Here is a 23,743-nt window from a genome sequence, read left to right on the forward strand (position 1 = left end):
TGTGACGTTTTCTCATGTTTAGACTCTGGCTATCTTGTGGTATTGTCAGGAATGCCGCAGAAATAATGATGCCTTATTTTCAGTGCCTCCTGTCAGAGGCAGATGACGTAGATACCTGCTCCCTTACTGGTGATCTTAATTTGGTTCAAGTGATATCTGCCAGGCATCTCCACTCTCAGGTTACTCTTTTTTTTTTTTTTTTTAAGATTTTATTTTTATTTATTTGACAGACAGAAATCACAAGTAGGCAGAGAGGCAGGCAGAGAGAGAAGGGGAAGGCAGGCTCCCTGCTGAGCAGAGAGCCCCATGCGGGGCTCTATCCCAGGACCCTGAGACCACGACCCGAGCCGAAGGTAGAGGCTTTAACCCACTGAGCCACCCAGGCACCCTCTCAGGTTACTCTTTTTTCCCCCTGTATAATTAGTAAGTATTTTTGTGGGAAGATACTTTGAGTATGTAAACATCCCGTAACTCCTCAAGCTTTCACTCATTAGTCTTAATATCCATTGATCTTGCTTGAATCCTGTGTTGTTATGATGGCTGGCAAATGACCATTGTATGGATCCATCTTTCCTTCTGTCTTATTAGCTGGATTTTTTTTTTTTTTAAGATTTTATTTCTTCATTTGTCAGAGAAAGAGCACAAGTAGGCAGAGCAGCAGGCAGAGGGAGAGGGTGAAGCAGGCCTCCAGCCAAGCAGGAAGCCTGATGCGGGGCTCGATCTCAGGACCCTGGGATCATGACCTGAGCTGAAGGCAGACGCTTAACGACTAAGCCACCCAGGCACCTCTTATTAGCTGGATTTTCAACTGTAAGGAAGAGTTTTTTCCTCTTCCCTGTTTATTTATGTCAGTATGTGTTTATGGGTTGATGTTTTATTCACAGACTTTAATATTTAATTGTTACCTATTTTGATGCTCAGATTGTCCCAGATTTGGCCAATGGGAGCCCCTCTGAACCATTTCCAGTGCACTTTAGACGTGTTCCCTTCTTCCTCAGACACAAGAATTCCAGGCTCATCTTAGATCCTCCTGCCTCAGCCCTGGAGTTCTCCAGGGAGCCTTGGTTCCCTTCACTGGAAAATGATATTATTTAGAAATCAAGGTTTGAATGTTACTCAGATGTATACAATGTCCTCAGGTGTATACATTTATTATAATAGTATTTATGTGTATATTTCTATGTATATTGTATTAATACATCTACTTGTATTATCTTGTTCGCCATTGGGAGCCCCTTCAGGTTGACTCCTGCCTCCTTCTGACAAAACCTCAATGGCCTTCGACCTTATACTTGCTTTCGCATAGGCTTACCTTGTATGTGCCCTGCTCCAGACCTGAAATCAGTCATTTCTCCTAGAAGTTCTTTTTCCTGTTAGTGTAAAATAATACTCAGAGACCTCAGTCTGGGCACTAGGATGGTTACGATTATTGGCCTTGTGTTTCTAGGCCCTTTCAGTGGACACAGCTATTTAAAAAAAAATTTTTTTTAAAGATTGTATTTATTTATTTGACAGAGAGAGAAATCACAAATAGGCAGAGAGGCAAGCAGAGCGAGAGGGGGAAGCAGGCTCCCTGCTGAGCAGAGAACCTGATGCAGGGCTCCATCCCAGGACCCTGATCATGATCATGAGCCGAAGGCAGAGCCTTAACCCACTGATTGGGTGCCCAGTTGCTTAACATCTTGCCCTAATTTTTAAAATTTCATTAATAGGATGGGAGATTAAAAATGCATCCACGTTCCTTGGGGCACCTGATTGGCTCAGTTGGTTTATTGTATCTGACTCTTGATTTGGGCTCAAGTCAAAGATGGTGAAATTGACCCCTGGGTCGGGCATTGCTGGGTGTGCTGCTGCCTAAGTAAGCATCTCTCTCTCCCGCCCCCCAAACAAACAAACGTGTTCCTCTTAGAATTACCTTATGGTGATGGTTGTGTAGCTTTGAATATACTAAATCCCACTGAGTTGTATACTTTAAATGGGTGGATTTTATGGCCTATATATTATATCTCGATTACAAACAAGTAGATCAACCGTGTGTTCCTCACAGGGTGGAATGAAGATGAAATCAAGTGAGAATGCTTGTGGCAGTGCCCACCACATCATGTGGCCCACAGTAAAAGGCTCAGCAAATGTTGAATTCAGTAGGAGGGCCACCATCCTTATTGTCTGTGGAGCTGGGGACACCACTGACAGATCCTGCTGAGTGGTAGTCCCCTAATTCGTGTGTCAAGGTCTGGAAGAAGGTACTTAAATCTGCAAGTCGCTGTTTGTGCAAGGGCCTGAGGACCATGGGGTTTGGCCCCTGAAGTAGGTTCCTCTCCTCTTGGACCCTCCTTCCGTTGGCTGATGCAGAGGTCCCGGGCTGGTCGGGTTCTGGGTCTCCAGGCTGTGAGGGTTTTCCAGGCGCGCTGCCTCCTGGCCTCTTAGTATATGCAGTTCACTGTCGAGGCCCAAATTAATCTTTCACAAAAAGCTCCTCTTGGTTGACTGGTTTCTCATTCAATGAGAAAAACAGTGCCCTCGTCACTTAAGGTGGTTTGTCGAGGATGCTAGGGTGGGGAGCTGCCTGACAGTTCAAGCAGGGGGAGGGAGGAGAGGGGGCAGGTTTTGCTTTTGAATCCAGTAGGGATGTGATACTACTTCCTGGGACTTCAGCTTCATCCGGGAAGCAAGGACTTGAGAAGGGTAGCCGGGAGAGGAATGCCAGCCTCACAGTTAACTGCCTTCACATGTGGACGGTTTGAAGGCATCGCGTTTCCTGTGTCCTCTACATGTGCGTTGTTTTTTGCTCCATTACTAATTGAAACAGTCTGAAAATGTAGCTTTTGGGGCAGGGTGGCATTTGCAGGAAAATGTTGTGGGCATTTTTTTGGCAAGAAAGATGCTGACCGTCCTGTGGTTTTCTGAAGTCATGTGCAATTCTATCATCAAACCACATAATAAGTTTTTGAAACTTTTTTTTAAAGAATAAGAAAATGTTTTGCATTTCATTGGGAACACTGTTGGTGTGCTCTGCGTTGTTGGATGTCCAAAAATAAGCCTATTTTAATCTGTCCAGGACTGTGGTGTGCTGTGGCTAGCCATTGCATGCAAGTGACCCATGGGTCTAATGTGTGTGCGTGTGTGTGTGTGTGTGTGTGAGAGAGAGAGAGAGAGAGAGAGAGATATCAGGCTCACTTCTGTAAATATAATCATTGGTGTTGAAGGTGAGAGTCAAGCCAAACAAAGATATTGACGTGCAGTCCCTTGAGTTCAGCTCTAACTTATGTATGTCTTTAGGATTTTAAAATGGCAAAATTATTGACACAGCAGAACCCAGCTTGGAAAATATGTCAGGAGCACTGGGCGAGTTGGCCTCGTAACATGGGCCAAGCCCGGACCAGACCAGGCTGACCGCTTCCCAGACCGGCCGTAGCCTAATCCCTCCTGTCCTTCATCGGAAATGAAAATGAAGCCTTCGGGGTTGGGAGTGGCTGGGAACGTGGGTGCCCGTGGGGCATACCTGGCAGAGCCTCAGGTGCCTGTCACCTCCCCTGGTCTGCTTTCTTCTTGCTGCTCTCTGCCCCAAGTCCGTGGCAGCCTTCCCTTTCTGTGCTCTCTCTCCCTTTCTTCTCAACAATAAGGCGTTTATTTGCCTCTGCCCCTGGGCTCCTTTGCCTAACGAATTCTCCTGCCTGAACAGTACTCCCTGCCAGCCTGGGTGGCTCTCAGCCCTTCCTAAGCAGGTAGTTCTCTTATTTCTCCTAATTCTCCGCCTCTCTCCAATCTATAGCTCCAGTCCATTGACATTGCAGTTAGCTCCCTGGTTTGAGAACCACAAAAAAAAAAAAAAAAAAAAAAAATGCTCATTGCTTTACTGTCTCAGGGGAGAGGAGGGAAAAATTTTAAATCCACTTTCCTGAGGGGATGGCCTCCCTTGAGAGGAGCAACTCATGGATCACTTTCCTTAGGAAAAAAAAATGTTTTTTATGACTTATGAATTCTTTTTTTACATTTATATTCCATTAGTCACCATACATTCCATCATTCGTTTCTGGTGTTCCGTGATTCATTGTTTGCGTATAACACCCAGTGCTCTGTGTAGTCCGTGCCCTCCTTGATACCCATCACCGGACTCACCCATCCCCCCACCTTCTTAGAAAAATTAAGATATGACTGTAGTTAGATCCCTTTGAGAACAAGTAACCAAGCTGTGAGCTTTGTCACAGGCCCTCACGGCCCTGGTTGCGCAGGTCGCATACTGTGTTCCTGGAAGAGAAACCATACAGGGACGCTTTCCTCCAGGGGGGTGTAGGGGGGACTGGACCCTGGTCAGTCACAGGTTAAACATCTGGTGTAGGAGAACAGGGTATGTGGAACAATAGCTTGGGGGCCTTGGATGACTCTTCTGGCCACATGATGAAGACGCCCTCTGCTTCCCGAGTGGGCATGAGTGTGACAGCAAATGGACGGGGCCTGAGAGCGTCGTACGTTACTGATGCTCCTCAGCACAAACCAGCCAAGGCTCTCATTTCGGGAGTCAGGCACCGCCTCACACGGGCTTTCTCTCCTGTTTCTCCTCTAAGACCACCTGAGTCCAGTGCCCTCCAGGCAGACTTCTCAAGCCCTCTGCTGCCGCCCACGCCCTCAGGGACTCTCTGTCGTCCAAGCCTCAACAACTCCTGGACACTGAGCCTTCGGACCTGGGTAGTTCTCTGTCTGTGGGTATCATGGGGTGTGTTGGCTGCGTTGGTACTGAGACCCCAAGCCCAGCAGGCCTCTAGGTGCCATCAGCGTCACTGAAGAAACTGGCCACCTAGGAGCCACTGCAGATCGCATTGTTGGAGACGGTCTTCACACGGGCAGTCCCTTTTGCATCTGGTTGTTTTAAGGCTCCTTAAAATTATTTTTAAATATTGTGATTTTTGCTTATATGAATATCTTTTTTTAAAAGATTTTATTATTCATTTGAGAGAGAGAGAGAATGAGGGAGAGCATGAAAGGAGAGAGGTCAGTGAGAGAAGCAGACTCCCTGCCAAGCAGGGAACCCCATGTGGGACTCGATCCTTGGACTCTAGCCTCATGACCTGAGCCGAAGGCAGCTGCCTCACCAACTGAGCCACCCCGGCGCCCTTCCATGAATATCTTTGAATGAGTTTCATCAGATCCATTGATAAACTGGTGATGAAAGAAGGTTAGGATTTTGCTTAATCTTCGAAAATGTCTTCACAGATTTTAGGGTCTCTGTTCCTTCCGGGGGGGGGGGGTCCCTGCCATTACTTGAGTCAGAGTTGTTACATGCTGGCCTCTAGGCTGTTCTGTGCCCACAGCTTGCACTTAGAGTGCAGTGGCGGCTGGGCTGTGGGGATGTGCTCTCAAGAAGGCTTTAGAAATGATGAACTCTTCTGATAAAGAAATGGGACCAACATGGGCTTGCAGGATGACTCTCATTTTCCATTAGAGCTTTTAATGTCATTGTAAAATATTCATGAATGGTTTCAAAACAAATAAGGATTGATTCTTGGAGGTCACTAACGTTTAACTCATAATAAACCTGAGTGCTGGGACGCCTGAGTGGCTCAGTGGGTTAAGCCTCTGCTTTCGGCTCAGGTCATGATCTCAGGGTCCTGGGATCGAGCCCCGCATCGGGTTCTCTGCTCGGCAGGGAGTCTGCTTCCTCCTCTCTCTCTGACTGCCTCTCTGCCTACTCGTGATCTCTCTCTGTCAAATAAATAAATAAAATCTTTAAAAAAAAAAAATAAATAAACCTGAGTGCTTCAAAAAGTGTTGATGGAGAGAATATTGAATTTTTTTTTTTTTTTAAGAAGCACATATACTCATTGTAAACATTTTGGAAAATAAAAGAAGCCTACCAAAAAAACAAACAAAAAAAACCCCAAAAAACAAAAAACTTATCCACAGTCCTATCACATAGATGCATTCCTGAAATAAAATTCCGCATATTTTATTCTTTTGTTTTAAAAGTATAAATAACATGGTCCATATCTCTATATCTTAAAGATTTTATTTATTTATGTATTTGACAGATCACAAGTAGGTGGAGAGGCAGGCAGAGAGAGAGAGGAGGAAGCAGGCTCCCCACTGAGCAGAGAGCCTGATGCGGGGCTCGATCCCAGGACCCGGGGATCATGACCTGAGCCAAAGGCAGAGGCTTTAACCCACTGAGCCACCCAGGTGCCCCATATCTCTGTATCTTAACCTTGACAATCTGGTAAGAGTTTGTAAAACAATTTGGATCTGGTGTCTTGAAGAGTGAGTGACATATTCATTCTGTAAAATTTGCAGTTTTTTTTTTTTTTAAGATTTTATTTATTTATTAATGAGAGACAGACAGAGGCAGAGGGGGAAGCAAGCTCCCCAAGGAGCAAGGAGCCGGATGCAGGACTTGCTCCTGGGACCCTGAGACAATGACCCGAATCAGAGGCAGACACTCAACCATTTGAGCCACCCAGGCACCCCGATTTGCAGTTTCATACTAGATACCTCCTAAGATACGTTGTGAAATTTTACAGTGTGCCACGGCACCTTTTCTAGTCAGTATGAGTTGTGTTATGCTGCAGCAACAAACAGACCTAACATCTCCCTCTACCTGCTGCTCCCCCTGCTTGTGCTCTCTTATGCTCTCTGTCCAATGGATGAATACAACTTAAAAAAAATCTTTAAAAAATTTCCTGAAACCCCATGTTTCTACTGGTGGGAGTGTCAGGTGTTAAGACCGTTCTGGAGGGCCCCAGTAAGGAACAGCACTGTTACCAGGATGTCCCGTTCTCGGGCTTCCAGGCACACTGTGGGGTTGGACATTTGTGCTGTGAGATATTCCCCAGGCAGATATATGCTCACCCTGGTGGAGTTTATGCCCCAGAACTCCACATTTGCCGCTCTGGTTTCTAATCACAACTCCTCTGGGCGGGTGGTGATGGAGTAACAGTGGGCGTTACGGGGATTTGGCTCATTGGAAGCCGAGTGAGAGAGAGGTTACATTTGGTCCCTCTGTCACATCCACCCCTAGCTAGTTACTGTAGCCTTCCTGCTGCAGGAATGGCTTTCAGATAGGCTCCGAGCTGACATCATGGAGAAGAAACGGGCCCTAAAACCCACAAGATAGATCAGGATTCTATTCAGTAATGCGGAATATGCAGTTATAAACACACTGTACATTTTCTCTGTTTTGGGTGGAAATCACAAAAAATAGAACTGATCAGAATCCCAGGGTCTGTGCGGCAAAAGCCTACAGCAGTAGGACAGAGCACAGTCCTTGTGTATGGGAGATCACAAGCCCTGCGTCCCTGTCAGATGGTATCTGACAAACCTTGAACTGACATTGGAAGGCCTCCCCTCCATGTCCCCACATAAAACTGCCTCCCACGCACTGAAACAGACTGAACAAATGTGCTAGTGATAAAGTGTGACACACTTGTCTATAAGTTAATGTATGTGGCGTAAGAGCACACGGATTGTATAATGGTGTTGTGCGCGATGCAAAATAGTGGCAGTCTGAAGTTTGAATTGTTCCTGGTGTACATTGACATTTCAGATTGATTCTGTATACTTTTTTTTTTTTTTAAGAATTTATTTCTTGGGGCACTTGGGTGGCTCAGTTGTTAAGCATCTGTCTTCAGCTCAGGTCGTTGATCCTAGGGTCCTGGAATCAAGCCCCACCTTGGGCTCCCTGCTTAGTGGGAAGCCTGCTTCCTCCCTCCCACTTGCCCTGCTTGTGTTCCCTCTCTCACTGTGTCTCTGTCATATAAATAAATAAAACTTTAAAAAAAAAAAAGAATTTTTTTCTTTGTCAGAGAAAAAGAGCACAAACAGGGAGCGGCGGTGGAGGGAGCAGCAGGCTCCCTGCTGAGCAGGGAGCCCAAAGCGGGACTTGATCCCCGGACCCTGGGATCCTGACCTGAGCCGAAGGCAGATGCTTAAACAACTCAGCCACTCAAGCACCCCTGAAATTTTTTTAAAATTTAATAGTAACTTAATCAGCCCAAGTCTTTTTCTCCCTCCCTTCATGCTTTTTGATGTTGTCAATCATAATTTGCGGCAGTGGTGGAAACCTGACAACCTTTGAATCCCAGCTCACTTACCAACTGTGAAAATACTCCTGGTCAGCTAGTCAGTGCCCCATGGAAAGGGCTCTGTCCAAGGATGGGCAGGATCCTCCAGTTGGCAAATGCAGTAACTGTTGCTTATTTGCATCTCTTTGAACATCTCTGTGCTGTTTCACATTGTGGCATTTGTCTGCTGCAGAACTGTTAGAACTTGAATGACTTTTCATTCCTTGGTTCCTTTGAAGTTGTTGGCGTCCCGTATAATTTTGAGCCCTTATTTTCTTCTTGTGGGTCAATAGGTAGCTTTTATTTTAGCAATGATTGTTAGACTTCACTGTGCTGGAGGAAAATTGGACATTTGCTGTGCCAGAAAGCAGGCAAAAAAGTGTTCTATTTATTAGAATATTAGAGGCCACCAAAATACCTATCAAAAGGGGACTGATGAGGGGCCCCTGGGGGGCTCAGTGGGTTAAAGCCTCTGCTTTCGGCTCAGGTCATGATCCCAGGGTCCTGGGATCGAGCCCCGCATCGGGCTCTCTGTTCAGCAAGGAGCCTGCTTTCCTTCCTCTCTCTCTCTGCCTGCCTCTCTGCCTACCTGTGATCTCTGTCAAATTAAAAAAAAAAAAATTAAAAAAAAAGGGGGACTGATGAAATTATTACAAGCATAGTTGTGTGTGGGCGCCGATCTGTCCATATCTCTGTCTGCATTTGAATACTTGTGGTATTGTGTATACGTGTTCTTCATCTTGTTTCTAGTGTGGAGCTCCTAAAACCCTTGAATTTTCTACATGATAGGAGGTGTCTTTTGATATTCTCAGCAACCCGCTTTCAACCCACATCCGAGTTTGTGGTAATGAGGGGACGGACCTAGGGGCTGGGCGCTGGCCGCCAGGGAACCAGCCATGAGATTAGAGAGTTGGAGGTGTCAGCTGCACTCATCTCTGGGAGGGGGAAGAGGGCTACAGACTGAGTGCTATAAAAACTTGAACACAGGACTGGACCGCTGCCCAGACCCTTGTGGACCTTGCCTTGCCTATCCATTCGCTGTTCAGTTACATCCTTTCATAACCTGGGTGCCAGAGCCCCTGGCTCCAGGGGTTCCACACAGACCAGGTTCGGCTACTGGCCACGGACAAAATCCAAAGGCAGAGAGAGACAGTGTGGTGAAACTAGAAAGGAATTCATTCCCGTGAGGGGGACACCGGGAAGACAGACATCTCAGAGCCATCTCTTAAGCGCTGAAAATGCTTCTGGGCTTAGGTAAGGAAAATATGGGGCAGAGGTTGTAGGTATAAGCCGGTCGGCGGGAAAGGTCAGGTGCATGACTGTCTTGGGGTCAACCCCACCGGGTTTTTGCTGGCTCAGGGCAGTCCCTGTTGCTTGAGGGGGTAGTTTCGGTTTCTAGCCCAGAATGCCTTGCCTGCAGGGTGTTTTTCCTGAGTGGAGAGATAAGCTTGAAAGAACTCAATCAGATAACAGACTGAGGTCAGAATGGAGGCAGTTGAAGTTCTCTTCCACGTGAATAACCTTTCTAATAGACTGTAATGAACTTTAGTAATAAATCTAGAGCCTTCTCCTGTGAGGCCTTCCAAGTCACTCCCTAAAACTTCAAACACCTTTGCCCTAGTTACATTGCATTCTTCTTCCCAACTTTGATTTTCTTCCCCTTTGTATTTCATACCGCCTGGCATCCCTGATTTCATTTTTGAAAGCTTCTTCTTAGACTATGAGCTAGAGAGCAGATTTCTGTTTTGTTCACTGCTGCTGCATGAGTGGCCCGTTAGATTTGCATATTCTTGAAACTGTTTTTATTTTAATATTTAAGACTGTAGGTGTTACCTTCCCACACAAATATGGTTGAAGTTAGCATACCAGAAACATTTGTAACTCATCAGTACAGTGTGTTATTTCTTGCCCAAGATTACTAGATCCAATTACAGGGGGAAGAAAAAGTTTAGGAGTTTCCCTTATATGAACTACTTCTTTGTGAATTGATTGCAAGTCAAGCATGTAATTCAGATGGAGAATTCAGGTCCCTGATTCTATAGAAAATTAAAAGAGCCATTAGGAAAAGGACAAAGCATGTGCTTAAAGACTCCTGTCTCTTAATATGCTGACTTACACTGTGAACCACAAATTGATAGGAGACGTGTCTTTTATGATTGCTGGGCACAAATATGGATAATCGATAGAGCGGAGCTGCCCTGTCCTACCTCTTTCGGGGAGATCCTGCCAAGCCCACCCCCCACCCTGTTTGTTGACGGTGTGCAAGTAACTGCACTTGGTACCTCGGGTGGAGAGAGATGGGCTGGGCCCTGTCCTCAGAAAGCTCAGGAGGCAGAGGGACGCATAATGTCAAGTATAAAAAAAGGGTAGAATGCAGTCACAGATGAACACGCTTTCCTGGGAGAGGGTGGAATCAAATAATGTCTGGCAGGGGGAGAGACAATCAGGGAAGGCATGGTGAGGAGGTGGCATTGAGTAGCGCCCCGAAAGGCATGCGTGGGACTCCAGGAGGCAGAGAAGGGCCACAGAACAGCCCTTGCATTGTGTTCCCCACACTTCAGTCATCTGGGGATCTTGTCACTCTGACTGCATAGATCAAGGAGGAGAGGCAGAAATTCTGTACTTCTAGCCGGCTCTCTGGTGATGCCAATGTTGCTGGCTCTGAAGACAGATCTGGGCCCAATAGAGCTGCCTGCCTACACGTCCTGGACCTTTGCAGTGGGGGTCGCCTCATGTTCTGACCCAGGCTGGACATGTGGTGGGCTGCAAGGTACTTGGTTGGAGAAGTGCTAGAGTAGAGGCCAGGAGCCCAAGATCAATCTGGTTTTTGGTGCAAGATCACCTGACCTTTCATTGCTCCCTGGGCCATCCACTGAGCCTTTGGGCCGCCTCCTTCTCCTGAAATCTTTCTTTAAAAGCTCACATGGTGGGGCTCCTGGGTGGCTCAGTGGGCTCGGCTGCTGCCCTCGGCTCAGGTTGTGATCCCGGGATCCTGGGATCAAGTCCCTCATTGGGCTCTCTGCTCGGTAGGGAGCCTGCTTCCCCCTCTCTCTCTGCCTGCCTCTCTGCCTACTAGTGCTCTCTGTCTGTCAAATAAATTTAAAAAATCTTTAAAAAAAAAAAAGCTCACATGGTGATTTCCACCGATACCTGTTTGACTATGATCTCCAAGCTCTTAGGACATATTGCTGGATGTTACTTTGGTCCTTCAGGAAGAAATTGGTGCCATTATTGGTAGATTTTTCAACATTTTTTTTTTTAAGATTTTATTTATTTGACACAGAGATATATATATAGAGAGAGAGAGCACAAGCAGGGGGAGTGGCATGCAGGCAGGGAGAGGGAGAAGCAGGCTCCCCGCTGAGCAAGGCGCCCCATATGGGGCCCCATCCCAGGATGCTGGGATCATGACCTGAGCTGAAGGCAGCCACCCAACTGACTGAGCCACCCAGGCACCCCAATTTTTCAGCATTTTTATAAGCTGTCGTTCTGACTTTGTAATGGCCAAGCCCAGTGATCGCCTTTAAAAAGCATAGCTTGTGAATGAATTAGGTGGGCCTCGCCTTTAGGCGCTTATAATTGGGAGAAGAGGGGATAATTCGCATCCCTTCCTGTTTTAAAGCCCTCCGGGGTCCCCGACCACCTTCTTGACCTCTGCCTGAACCCCCAGGGTAGCTGCAGATGGCATAAACAGACACCATTTGGACCCTGCCCTCTTGGCATCAGCATGATTGTGGTAGGGACTCGAAATGAGAAACGTGTGTCGGCCGCGACCACTTACTGGTGGCGGAGGAAGCACTGAACACATGGCAGAGCCATTCTGTTTCCTCGCGGGGCCCGAGCCACCCCCGGACAGTGGCCGGGGACCACAGCGGGGCGGAGGTGTCCACATTAGGACTTGATCCCTTCGCGAAGGTCGCCATACCTGTTGTTACGTAAGAATTTCATCAGGTCCTGTTCCTGACAGCGGTACTGCCGTCCCCTGAGGACTACTGGCCGCATATGGCGGTGGCGGTGGGGTTTTATTTAAATGTGGCAGGCACATATGTCCACGGACGGGTACTAAATATACACACGTGTGTGTGTTTCCAATTTTCTTCCTAGATCTTGGCCCTGATTGCGTTCATCTGCATAGAGACCATCATGGAGTGCTCCCCGTGTGAAGGCCTCTACTTTTTTGAGTTTGTGAGCTGTAGCGCATTTGTGGTGACGGGAGTCTTGCTAATCCTGTTCAGTCTGAACCTCCACATGAGGATCCCCCAGATCAACTGGAACCTGACCGTGAGTACAAGCCCCCAGCGCGCTCTGACCCTGAAAGGACCGGGTGCTGCCCAGCTCCAAGGGCAGCCCGGAATCTCTCTGCCATCTTGTTTGGTGCCCGTTTCTTTGATACTGGGTTTACTGGCATGCAGCTGTGAGAGTTTGACTTTCTCCACTGGGTTGAGTAAAACTGTAAAGTAAGTTGACTGTTCACCAACAGTAGAGCCGTCGTATAGCAATTATTTGCCCCCTTGGAAGATGTCGTTTCAGTTTTATGCTCCTCTGAGCAGATTGGTAATGTTGATATTTGCAGAACCTGGAAAGAAAAAAATGGAATTAATACGTTTGTATATTTTTCACACTGGACCCAAAAGCCATTTACAAAAGCATTGATTTGGGAAGAATTGAAAATACGAATGAATATGCCCGTGACGTGCAAAGCCTAGGATTAGTATTAAATTCAAAGACAACTGGGAGGACACGGAGGGTTCTGTGCTTTGATCAGAGTTTTGAGTGGAAGCCTGAGCCCTCAGGGGTTTGGGTTCTTAACCCCCTTTGACAGCCTCGCCTTCAGGCCTGCCCCAGCTGCTCCTGGCTGGTCACGCCCAGGCTGGTCTTGTGTTACTTTTCCTTATCCTGCTCAGTGAGAATGGAAACTTAGTAGCGCTTGGTCTTCTTTCTTTCTTTCCTTTAAAGATTTTATTTATTTGAGAGAGAGAGAGAGAGAGAGAGCGCACGAGCGAGCCCGCGCAAGCAGGGGGAATGGCAGGCAGAAGGAGAGGGAGAAGCAGGCTCCCTGCAGAGCAGGGGAAACCCGATGCTGTGGGACTTGATGGCAGGACCCTGGGATCATGACCTGAGCCAAAGGCAGTGGCATAACTTTGGTTTTCTTGATGTTTCTTTGCAAACAAGCATGTGCAAGGCCTCAAAGGGAATCAGTCAGAGAATCACAGGAAAGCACCATCACCTGCCTCACATGTGCCTTTGGGAGGAGAGCCCTGTGGGGCCCCAACCCCGAGAGGGCACATGGTGGCAGCAGCAGAGCAGGGCGCTGCAGATACCTACCCTTGTGTGAGCTCCCCTTCTGCTGCCTTGTGCTGGGTGTGTGCAGCACTGTGGGAAGGGAGCCTGGGAGGAGGTGGGGCTGGTCACCCTGCCTGAGAGGGCCCCTCCCATGGTGATCCTGTGGCCTATGGAGAGGAGAGGGTCTTCCCACAGAATATTCTGTGTGGTGGTCGAGCTTCTAGGAGGGAGAAGAAAAGCAGAGCTGAACTAGAAAAGCTGGTGTCAGATGAAAACTCAGCTGGTTTTGTCCTGGTTTTGTGACAGGTTTTACCATCTCAACTTTTTTTTTTGGGGGGGGTGTGAGTCACCTACTTTTTTTTTTTTTTTTTTAAAGATTTTATTTGTTTATTTGACAGACAGAGATCACAAGTAGGCAGGGAGGCAGGCAGAGAGAGAGAGAGAGAGGAGGAAGCAGGTTCTCCGCTGAGCAGAGCCCAATGCAGGACTCCATCCCAGGACCCTGAGATCATGACCTGAGCCAAAGGCAGAGGCTTTAACCCACTGAGCCACCCAGGCGCCCATCAACTATTTTTTTTTTAAGGTTTTATTTATTTATTTGACAGAGAGACATAGCAAGAGAAGTAATATAAGTAGGGGGAGGTGGGAGAGGGAAAAGCAGGCTTCCTGCCAAACAGGGAGCACGATTCGGGGCTCGATTCCAGGACCTTGGGATCATGACCTGAGCCGAAGGCAGACGCTTAACGACTGAGCCACCCAGGGGCCCCTCACCATTTTTTTTTTTTAAAGATTTTATTTATTTATTTGAGAGAGAGAAAGTGTGCGTGCAAGGGGTAGGGTGAAAAGGGCAGAGAGAGCAAGAGAGGGAAACCCAAGCGGACTCCGCTTAGAGCCCCATATTGAAGGCCACCGTTGGTAAAGTAGAGACGACACTGTTTTATAGGGTTGTTTTAAGAATGAAATGAGACCGTGCGTATAAGGGACCTCAAGCCTGTGTACGCAGCTGCCATTCTGAGAGAAATTAATATGACTGCAGGCAAGGGGCCCTGGTCTCCTACCAACCACGTTTCCCCTGCGACTTCTACCAGGTTTGGCTTCACTCCCTCATTCAGTCTTTTTTTTTTTTTTTTTTAAAGATTTTATTTATTTGACAGAGAGAGAGAGAGATCACAAGTAGGCAGAGAGGCAGGCAGAGAGAGAGAGAGGGAAGCAGGCTCTGTGCTGAGCAGAGAGCCCGATGCGGGGCTTGATCCCAGGACCCTGAGATCATGACCTGAGCTGAAGGCAGAGGCTTTAACCCACTGAGCCCCCCCAAGCACCCCCCTCATTCAGTCTTATCTGCTGATTTGACAGCTATAAATCTGTTAAAAGATTTCATACTGCAGCTTAATAACTAATTCCTACTGGCCATTATCCCCAGAAATACCTCCTTAGTGAGCTTGCTAGAATTCCGATTTTTCTGTTTTAAACATGAAGGGCTTTTCCCTCTTGGTGGCTACCACATGTTGGGTCATACTGATGTGCATCTTTTTCACTAGGAAGTTCACGTACATGCTCTTCTCCTGGACAGCATTGGGTAGGGCACACACCTATGTGTGATATGGTCACTTGAGAACACTTTCAGTCCTCTGGGATCCTTTCCAGAATTTCTACCCTTTTGGAGCAGATGAAGGTGTATGCTTATTCAACAGAAGAGTGCACGAGTACATGAACTTGAGGAAGTGTACTTACTCAGGGGAGCTCAGGTCATCTGTTCTCTGGGAGGGGAGAAAAAAGTGAGTTCTTCAGGGCTGGACACAACTCACTGAGTCGCTACAGAGGGTTGGCCTGGACCGTGTTTTTTCTCTAACAAGGTGGTGGGAATATTTTGTCCTCATAGAGCCAGTTATGGCTAATGAGTGAAACAGGGTGTGATTGGTATAGAGTTAGAAAAATGGTGATTTCAGGAGCCTTTGTTGACACAAAAATATTCATGGAAAATGGTAAATAAGGAGGAAGCTGCAAAGTATATATTTTATATAAGAATTATTTGATGCAAGCAGAAAGATTCTGTTAGCTCTGGATTTGCTTGATTTTGATGAATCTGTGGGACTTACCTGGTGATACTTGTTTTTCTCTGTATATTAGGGGCTCATACACCTTTGTGTCCCACCCGTGTTTACCTTAATTAGTGCCCAGCCCTCCTCCCTCCGGCCACCCCTCTCTTCCATCCCCGCCTGCTACTGAAAGCCGGCTAGGGGCTCCCGCTCTCCTTAGCCAGCTCGCTGAGTCCTGTCATAGACTGCTTCTCCGAACTTCTAACAAGGAGGGAGGTCTGTGCTCTATTCCCTCCTTCCCATCTCTGTTTTCTCACCTCTTACTGTCAAATACAGCTCACTCAGAAAACACGCTAAAATGTACCGTTGAATGAAGACTGATACAGGCTGTGGAGCAACCACCTGGGTTAAGAGAGACACCTGACATCCTTGAAAGTCCTCTGGTCGGGATCACTGGGGCCTCCATGATCCTGGATCCCTTGGCTGTTCCCCTGTCTCCGTACCCCCACCCCCCACCCCCTCCACTGAACAGTGCGAGCAGAACTGCCCTGGAATGTTCTGTGTCCTTCCTGCTGCACTCTCTCCTCTTGCCTGCCGTGACACCAGACTGTCCTGGCTCTTCTTCCTCAGTGCCTCGGTGGCCCCTGCTCACCCCACAGACCTTGCACGATCAAGAACCCAGGTTGGCTGTTGAGTGGGGACAGTCTGAATCACCCAGAGGGGCCACCTGCAGAGCCCCAAGGCCTTGGCCATGACTCGTGGTATAATGTTTCCTGACACCCCTTTTCACACCAAATATAGGTCTTTTTTTTTTTTTTTCTGACAACTGAATCTGTGTAGTATTTCCACACCAAGCAGATCTCTAATTCTCTTGACACTAACAAGGTGTCCGAAAATTCAGCTCCGTTCCGACGCTAACATCTGCAGTTGGCACAGACCCCCGGGAGAAGGGCCCAGTTGGAGACTGCCCCTGCTCAGACACCTGCCACAAATGGGGCTCCCGGGGAACCTGCATCGAGTGCAGATTTGCCTCCTGGGGTTTGTAATTCTGTAGAACAATTTACAGAACTTGGGAGGAGTGCTGTACTTAGGCTCACTGGTTTGCCAAAAAGGGTACAACTCAGGAGCAGGCAGATGGAAGGGATGTGTATGTGTAGGGCAGGGTCCAGAAGAGTCTCAGCATTCTGGAGCTTCTGTCCTTATGGGGTGGGGGTGCAGCACCAGCTCAGAAGCTCCCCGCACACCGTGGTTTGGGGCTTTTCGTGGAGATGTCATTACACAGGCATGATTGAGTTAAAGTCATTGACCATTTGCATCCATGTGTAGAGCTGACACCAGAGCCAGCCATAGATCCTCGTGGTTTGGGGGCAACTGCAGTGAAAGCCTGGGGCCTGAGCCTGTTTACAGCTGTCTCACCTGTGGCCAGTCCAGCAGACATCTGTTGGACACCTGCTTTGGGCTGGGATTTGGGAACCAAAAGCATGGGGTGGGTCGATGCAAGCTGCTCGCCCCTTGGTCAGTGTGCTTCGTGAGATCCAGTTTTGTGTAAGGCCTGGTGGAACAGAGGCAAAGAGGTAGTACATGCCTTGGGGCAGAAGCCTGGAGTGGGTGTCAGCAGGGGAATGTTCAAAGAAGAAGCCAGTTGCCGCCGGCTGGGCCTTGAAAGCTGTGTGGGTACCCACTGGGCCCAGAGTGTGGACGGATGGGGAGGGCACGTTGCTGGATGGCCCATTCTCTGGAATGGAGATGGGGTTGGAGACGGTGGGCCTGCCAGGGCTGGGCACCTGAGCAGATGGGCCGGAGATGGGGCAATGGGGCAGGTGGCTCTCCTTCCCAGTCCCCGCTGTGTCGTTGCTTCCGGGCGTCTCTGGAACAGCTTTTCAAGAACAGCTAGAAGCTTCTTTTTTTCTTTTTCTTTTTTTTTTTTTTCTTTTTCTCTTTTTCTTTAAGAGGTTAGTTTTTATGTGCAGTCTTCTGGTGTTTAGATGTTGGAGTGTTCAAATTTGTTGGAATGCTGTGCATGTCAGACCCATCTGTGGGCCAGATATGGCCAGTAGGCCTTGGGTTCATACCCTCTAGGCCACATCCTGTTGACCTGTTAGTGGAGTTAGAGAGGCTCACCCCTGTATCTACCAGTGTGTCAGCGAAGGAGACACCTGGGAGCCTGTGTTTGGGAGGGTGGATTTCCTCTTCATCTCCTAGCACAAGGACGGTCTGCACCCTTGGGTGTTCTAGGGGCCAGACCGGAAGCATAAAGTGGTGGGAGGTGTGAGACGATAGGGAGTGGGGATGGCTGGGTCAAACTGGAAAGCATGTGGCTGAGAGAGTACACGTCCCAGTAAAAGCATTAAAAAAAAATTGCACTAAAAAAATGGATCACCTCATTGGTCAAGTTTCTGAACTCCTGAAAGACTCAGCCCATTCCTGTAAAATGGGAATATCTACTGCATAGGCTTGATGTGAGAATTAAATGAAAGCGTGTATTGAGGAGTACATTAAAATGGAGCTGGTGAAGGTAGATATCAAGAATTATTACTTTTAGGGGGCACCCAGCTAGCTTAGTAGGTAGACTGCATTGACTCTTAATCTCAGGGTTGTGAGTTCAAGCTCCATGTTGAGTGTGGAGCCTACTTAAAAAATAAATAAATAAATAAATAAATATTAAATAAAATGTTACTTCTATATTTAAAAAAAATATGGGTCACCATTGTTGACTAAACCGCCCCCAAAGCCCAGTCAGAGGGCATGTCTGTGGGTTCCCCCAATGTGAAGGATGAACCTGCAAACCTTGATTTTTGTTTCACGGACAAGGAACTCCAGTAGTTGATGCTGACCCACAACCGCAATATTCCACTTTTAAGTCTTTTAAGCTGTCCCGAGCAGTGTCTGTTACAGAAAAGCTGGAAGATGCAGGTAATAAAAAAATAAAATCATGTGATGATCCAAGGCCAGTGAAAACATACATCTCCCCAAAACCTTGTAAGTTCACACAAGGGTCATTCAAAATAACCGGAAAGTAGAAATAACTCATGTGTCCAAAGACGGACAAGAAGGTAGATAAAAACATGGTGTATCCGTATGATGGAATATGGCCTACTCACGGAAGGGAGAGAAGTGTTGATCCGTGATCCAGCAGGAGTGATCCTTAGAACCGTCCTCCTGAGTGGAAGAAGCCAGTCACAAAAGACCACATAATATATAATTCTATTTATATGAAGTATCTAGAACAGGAAAACACAGAGAGAGAAAGCAGGTGAGTAGTGGTTGCCTAGGATTAGGGGAGGGAATGGAAAACTGCCTGCTGATGAGTTTCTTCTTGGAGTGCTGACAATGTTCTAAAATGCGATCGTGGTGACTGAATTGTGCATTTTAATTGGGCATAGTATGTGGCCTATGAGTTACATCTCAGTAAAGCTGTCAAAAAGTCCTACAGGATAGAACCCATTGGGATAACCACTTGTATTACTTGGTGTAACAACCTTCCAGACCAGGTAGACTAGCTTTCCCATTGGCATTACGTAGTGATGTGTGAAGCAGGGAGAATGGAGCCATCAGAATCACACTTTTTCACTTAAACTATCTTAGGTATATTCCATGCTAAACGTACAACTGCATCATTATTTTTAATGACCACATAGTGTTCCATTGTGGCGAAACCATTTTATTTCACAAATCCCCAGTTCGTGAGCATTTTCTTCGCTTCCGATTTTTTTTTTTTTTTTTTTTTTTTTTGCTATTTTAAGCTCTACCACGAACGTCCTTATACTTGGACCTTTCTGCACTAGCGTGATATTTAAAGTGAATTTCCAAATGTGGAAATCACATAGACAAATAGCATGAACCAGCAAGGGCATGTAGGCCCTTGACCACACGTATGTTTCTGTTGTCGCCCCTGATGTACATATAATGTTGTTTGATGTCTGACCTCAGCATTGTATCGTAAAGCGTGCCCCCCACTTCTGAATAGTCTTTGGTTCAGAAAGGACATTTTATAGTCTTCGTTACCCTTACAGCACCTTATGCAGAACTGAGCATTCTAACTAAACACTTCCTGGTTGGAATTTGTGAAAAATCTGCCCTTGCTGAACACTGGCCACAGCTAAAAGTGGCCCCGCTGGCCGACATTTCTGGATAGTTTTGTAGTTGTGGGTACTCACAGCCCACGGTGAGCCCCCGCAGAAGCCCACGCCAGGAGGGAGCCAGGCTTCCTGCCACGCATGCTCAGTACCTTCGTGATGAGAACGTTGTTCTTCGTGCATCTTTAGAAAGAGGAGATGGCCCTTGAGGGCCCCCACCCCGGGCACTTAAACAGTCTAACATGTTCTCCATGTTCTCTGGGTTCTTCCTCTGTGGAGATGATAGAAGGGCTCTGGCATGGTCCAGGCTGTTGGGGGCCCTGCGTGGCTCCCCGGGGGCCCTAGGAGAACTCGGTGAGGCGTGGGTGCTGTTCTCACATGAGACACAAGAAGTGAAGTGGCTTACCCCACGTCGTGCCTGGTTAGGTCCCAGTTGGGCTGTGACACTTAATCGCTGTGCTCCGTTCCTCTCAACAACTAAGAAAAGAGTTCAATCTTGGAAGCATTGGATGTGTAACCTCCTTTGCTTTTCGGAGAGCTTAGGAGAAAATCCTCTGGGTTTTAGCCACACAGAGCCTTGAAAGACTGTGTAAGCAAGAGCATGAGGTCCGGCTGAGTGTGTTGTCTAGGTTGGAAAACAGTGTGCTCGGAATGTCACACATGAACGAGGGCACGTTGGGGGGTATATCGCCAGTTTTGGTATATTCTGGACTCCCGGGGAGTGTTGTCCATGCCAAGGTGTTTTGAACGTATTTTTTTAAAAAGATGACAACAGAATTCTGAACGGCAATGAAGCTGCATGTCCTTGATGGGTTAGCCATTGGGTTTCTAGAAAAATTCACTTAGAAATGACTGTGTGGTTGGTTAAAACATGAATTTTGCCGTGGTGACCTATCAGGTGATGTACATCGTACACCGGTCCCATCTCTGCCTCCCTCCATGGGGCCAGCACCCCTGGGCCTTTAGGACTAAACTGCGGAACCATCAGAGAGGCTGGATGTTGTGCTTCTTATTTTGAAAATCCTTCCATTGCTTTCAGGGCAAAGCATGAAAAAATTCTTTTCAAGTGACTTTATTTTTTCTTTAGGATTTGGTCAACACTGGACTCAGCACTTTCTTTTTCTTTATCGCTTCGACCGTACTGGCTGCTTTAAACCACCAAACTGGGGCAGAAATCGCTGCTGTGGTAAGTGCACTCGGCTGGTGAAAACACAGGCCAATTCATACACACTGTGACGGGCTCTCCTCTGTCCCCTAGCATGTGTCCTGCTTGTTCTTCTTGGGCTTTCTCTTTGCTGATGATGATGTTACTGAGACAGTGGAGGTCCTGGTTCCTTTAGTGCTGTGGTTCTCAAAGTGTGGTCCCCAGAACAGCAGCCTCTGCATCACCAAGGAACTTTTTAGAAAGGCCATTCCCGGGGCACCTGGGTGGCTCAGTGGGTTAAAGCCTCTGCTTTTGGCTCAGGTCATGATCCCAGGGTCCTGGGATTGAGCCCCACATCAGGCTCTCTGCTTGGTGGGGAGCCTGCTTCTCTTCCTCTCTCTCTGCCTGCCTCTCTGCCTACTTGTGATCTCTTATGTCAAATAAATAAATAAAATCTTAAAAAAAAAAAAAGAAGAAAGGCCATTCCCAGGCTCCCCCAGAGCTACTGAATCAGAAATGCAACCCCCCTACTTTAAAGATTTATTTATCTCTTTGAGAAAGAGAGCATGGTGGGAAGGGGCAGAGGGAGAGGGAGTGAGAGTCCCAAGCGGACTCTGCACTGAGCACAGATGGAGCCTGACGCGGGGCTCGATCTCACGACCCTGAGATCATGACCTAAGCTAAGAACTAGGAATCATACCCTCAGTCGACTGTGCTTTCCTGGAGCCCCTGAACCAGAAATACATTGTAACAAGACTTCCAGGTGCTTCAGGTGCACACTCAAATTTGAGAATCACTTATTTTGTCAGTTCACAACAGAGCCCTGGGTGTCTGTTAGTGTTGTTGCTTTTAAGAGCCTGATCTGTCTGTGTGGGGCTCTTAATGAAGGAGAGGGCAGTCTTAATGCCATTTAGCAGTCAGATGACATTTTTTTTTGCTCTTCAAGGTAGAATGCCTTTGCAGGCAGGGTAGGAAGCAGATCATGTTAAGACTTTGATTCTCTGTGCTTTGCATTTCTGTGTTGTTCTGTATTTATAATGAACAGGCAGCACTTTCGTGATGTGAAGGGGAGTTCGAAAGGTTTGTAAAAAAACACGGAACAAGCTGTTCACCTAAGTGTCACTCGGTAGGTTGATCCGTCATTAGGAAATCATTAAAATTCTGCTGCTGCTCTCGGAGGAGCTGCCCACCTGGGGCTGTCCAGGGGAAGGCATCTGGGCAACAGGCAGAGGCTTGGGGGACACAGTTTGGGACGTCAAGCATTGTGGCTTGACACTCATTTTCTCTCTGTTTGGTATTTTGGCTACATTGTACTTTCTTACCTGAGACCAGTGGCCACGAAAAAGAGGCACTTCTGTGAATTGTGTGTGTGTGTGTGTGTTTCATAGATCCAAAATACTTGAAGAGAAAACCTCAGGCTGTCTGTCTTCTGGTCAGGCAGGACTTTCTGGGCATCATGATTAACTACACTCTTGGCCATCGTCTGACAGCCAGATGACAGTGGGTCTGGGCATTGTGGGGACGGCTCAGGTCAACAAGAGCCGCTCGGGGCGGGTCCTGCCCGGACACCCCGTCGACGGCTAATGGTCCGAGGACTAACCGTGCCCGTGTTTTGTAGATATTTGGCTTCTTGGCAACTGCCGTGTATGCGGTGAACACGTTCCTGGCTGTGCAGAAATGGAGAGTCAGTGTCCACCAGCAGAGCGCCAGTGACTACATCCGGGCCCGCACGGAGTCCAGAGACGTGGACGGTCGCCCTGAGATTCAGCGCCTGGACACATGAGCCCCAGGGGCCCTCCTCCCTCTCATCCTCGTGCCCACCCTTCCAACCAAGTTTTCTTTTCCTTGTCATGTCAGATTTTCCTGTGATTAAGCTGAATTTTGTCCTCTTGGTAAAAGTTCATTCCGGGAAAGGGTTTTCAGAGAGTGGCCCTGTTGGCGGGTCTGTGAGGCGGGACCCCAGCAGCAGCTGCTGAGATGGGGGCAGGGGCGGCTGGGAGAGGCCCGCAGCTTCTCCAGCATTTGGTAGCTGTCGGAGCCGCCAGCCTCACTGGCTGCCATATCTCCTCTAGGTCCTCACTGTCCCCGAGTACAGGCTTCACATCTGACGCTGAGCCACCCTGTCCCATGTTTTTGTGACAAGTCAAGACTTTGGATTAATGGGAGCTGCTAAGAGGGGTAAAAAAATCAAGGACTGAAGGTGCATGGGTGAAGAGCCAGCAGTAGTTGCTGGCCAGGCCCCCTGCGGGCCCCAGGGCAGCGTGTAGCCCTCCCCTGGACCCCTCCCCTGCTCCTCGTCTTCCATCCCTGGGCCGTGGAGACGCCGAGGGTTTGGCCCCAGGTGTGCTGCTGGAGCTGTTTGCCGGGTCTGGACTCTACGGGGATGGGAAGAGCTGCTGTCCTCCTGGCACAGCCCGGCAGGCCTGCTGGCATGCGAGAAGGTCGCCCTTTGTTTCCCGTCCTGCTGAGAACTCACTCCACTGCTCCTCCCATGCGTCAGCTCCCCGAATCCCACGATCTCCTCCAGGAATATGGGACCATCCTGTTTTCCAGTTTCCTACCCACCCTTGTTACTTGGAGGCCGAATTGCAGACTTCCTGCAGTTTTACCTTCTCAGGTAAAAGTCACACAAAAAAGTACAGTCCGTTCCACCGGCCAGAATGCTTGCCCATTTGCTGGCTTCATGGACCACGGGTGGGGACACATCTCTGTTTTAGGGACGTGTGCTAATTTTTGAATGCCTGAGGACAGTTGTAAAGTGATTCTGAGTAGGTTTGTCTATGATTTGAAAATACTTGAATTTCCACCACGACACATGGTTTCACTGATGTTTCGGGAGGCACAGATTGTAGCTTTCGTGCCTCAGGGTCCTAACTATGAACACTGATCTTGGAAGTTGTTGGGAAGAATTCTGGTGACGTCAGATTTTGAACGGATTCTTGAGAAAGTGAAGGTTATGTAGTGAATGTGTTCATTGAGCCCCTCTGATCCTATAGTGTAGTGTTTTTTGTCCTTCGTATTCTTCCTGTTGGAGACTATCTGTATTGTTCACGGAAAAATTGTTTTACCTTGTTGGGTTTCCCCTCTCTGAACTATTAATGTTTACAGACCTTCTTCTCGCTCTACTTATTCTGTGTTTGGCCATCCCTCGAG

At 47.8% G+C, this 23,743-nt stretch overlaps 1 protein-coding gene across 1 annotated transcript in view; it reads left to right on the forward strand.

The window, feature by feature from the left end:
* CMTM4 (CKLF like MARVEL transmembrane domain containing 4) overlaps positions 1-22,478 on the forward strand; it is a 61,986-nt gene extending 39,508 nt beyond the window's left edge. Inside the window, exons 2-4 of the mRNA XM_032854301.1 lie at positions 12,156-12,332; positions 20,534-20,632; positions 22,209-22,478. Coding sequence (XP_032710192.1) covers positions 12,156-12,332; positions 20,534-20,632; positions 22,209-22,373 — 441 coding nt within the window. The 3' untranslated portion in view covers positions 22,374-22,478. The remainder of the gene's footprint in view (positions 1-12,155; positions 12,333-20,533; positions 20,633-22,208) is intronic.
* The last annotated feature ends 1,265 nt before the right edge of the window (positions 22,479-23,743 follow it).

This window comes from Lontra canadensis, unplaced genomic scaffold (genome assembly GCF_010015895.1).
Source record: "Lontra canadensis isolate GAN:19392208 unplaced genomic scaffold, GSC_riverotter_1.0 scaffold8, whole genome shotgun sequence".
NCBI lineage: Eukaryota > Metazoa > Chordata > Mammalia > Carnivora > Mustelidae > Lontra > Lontra canadensis.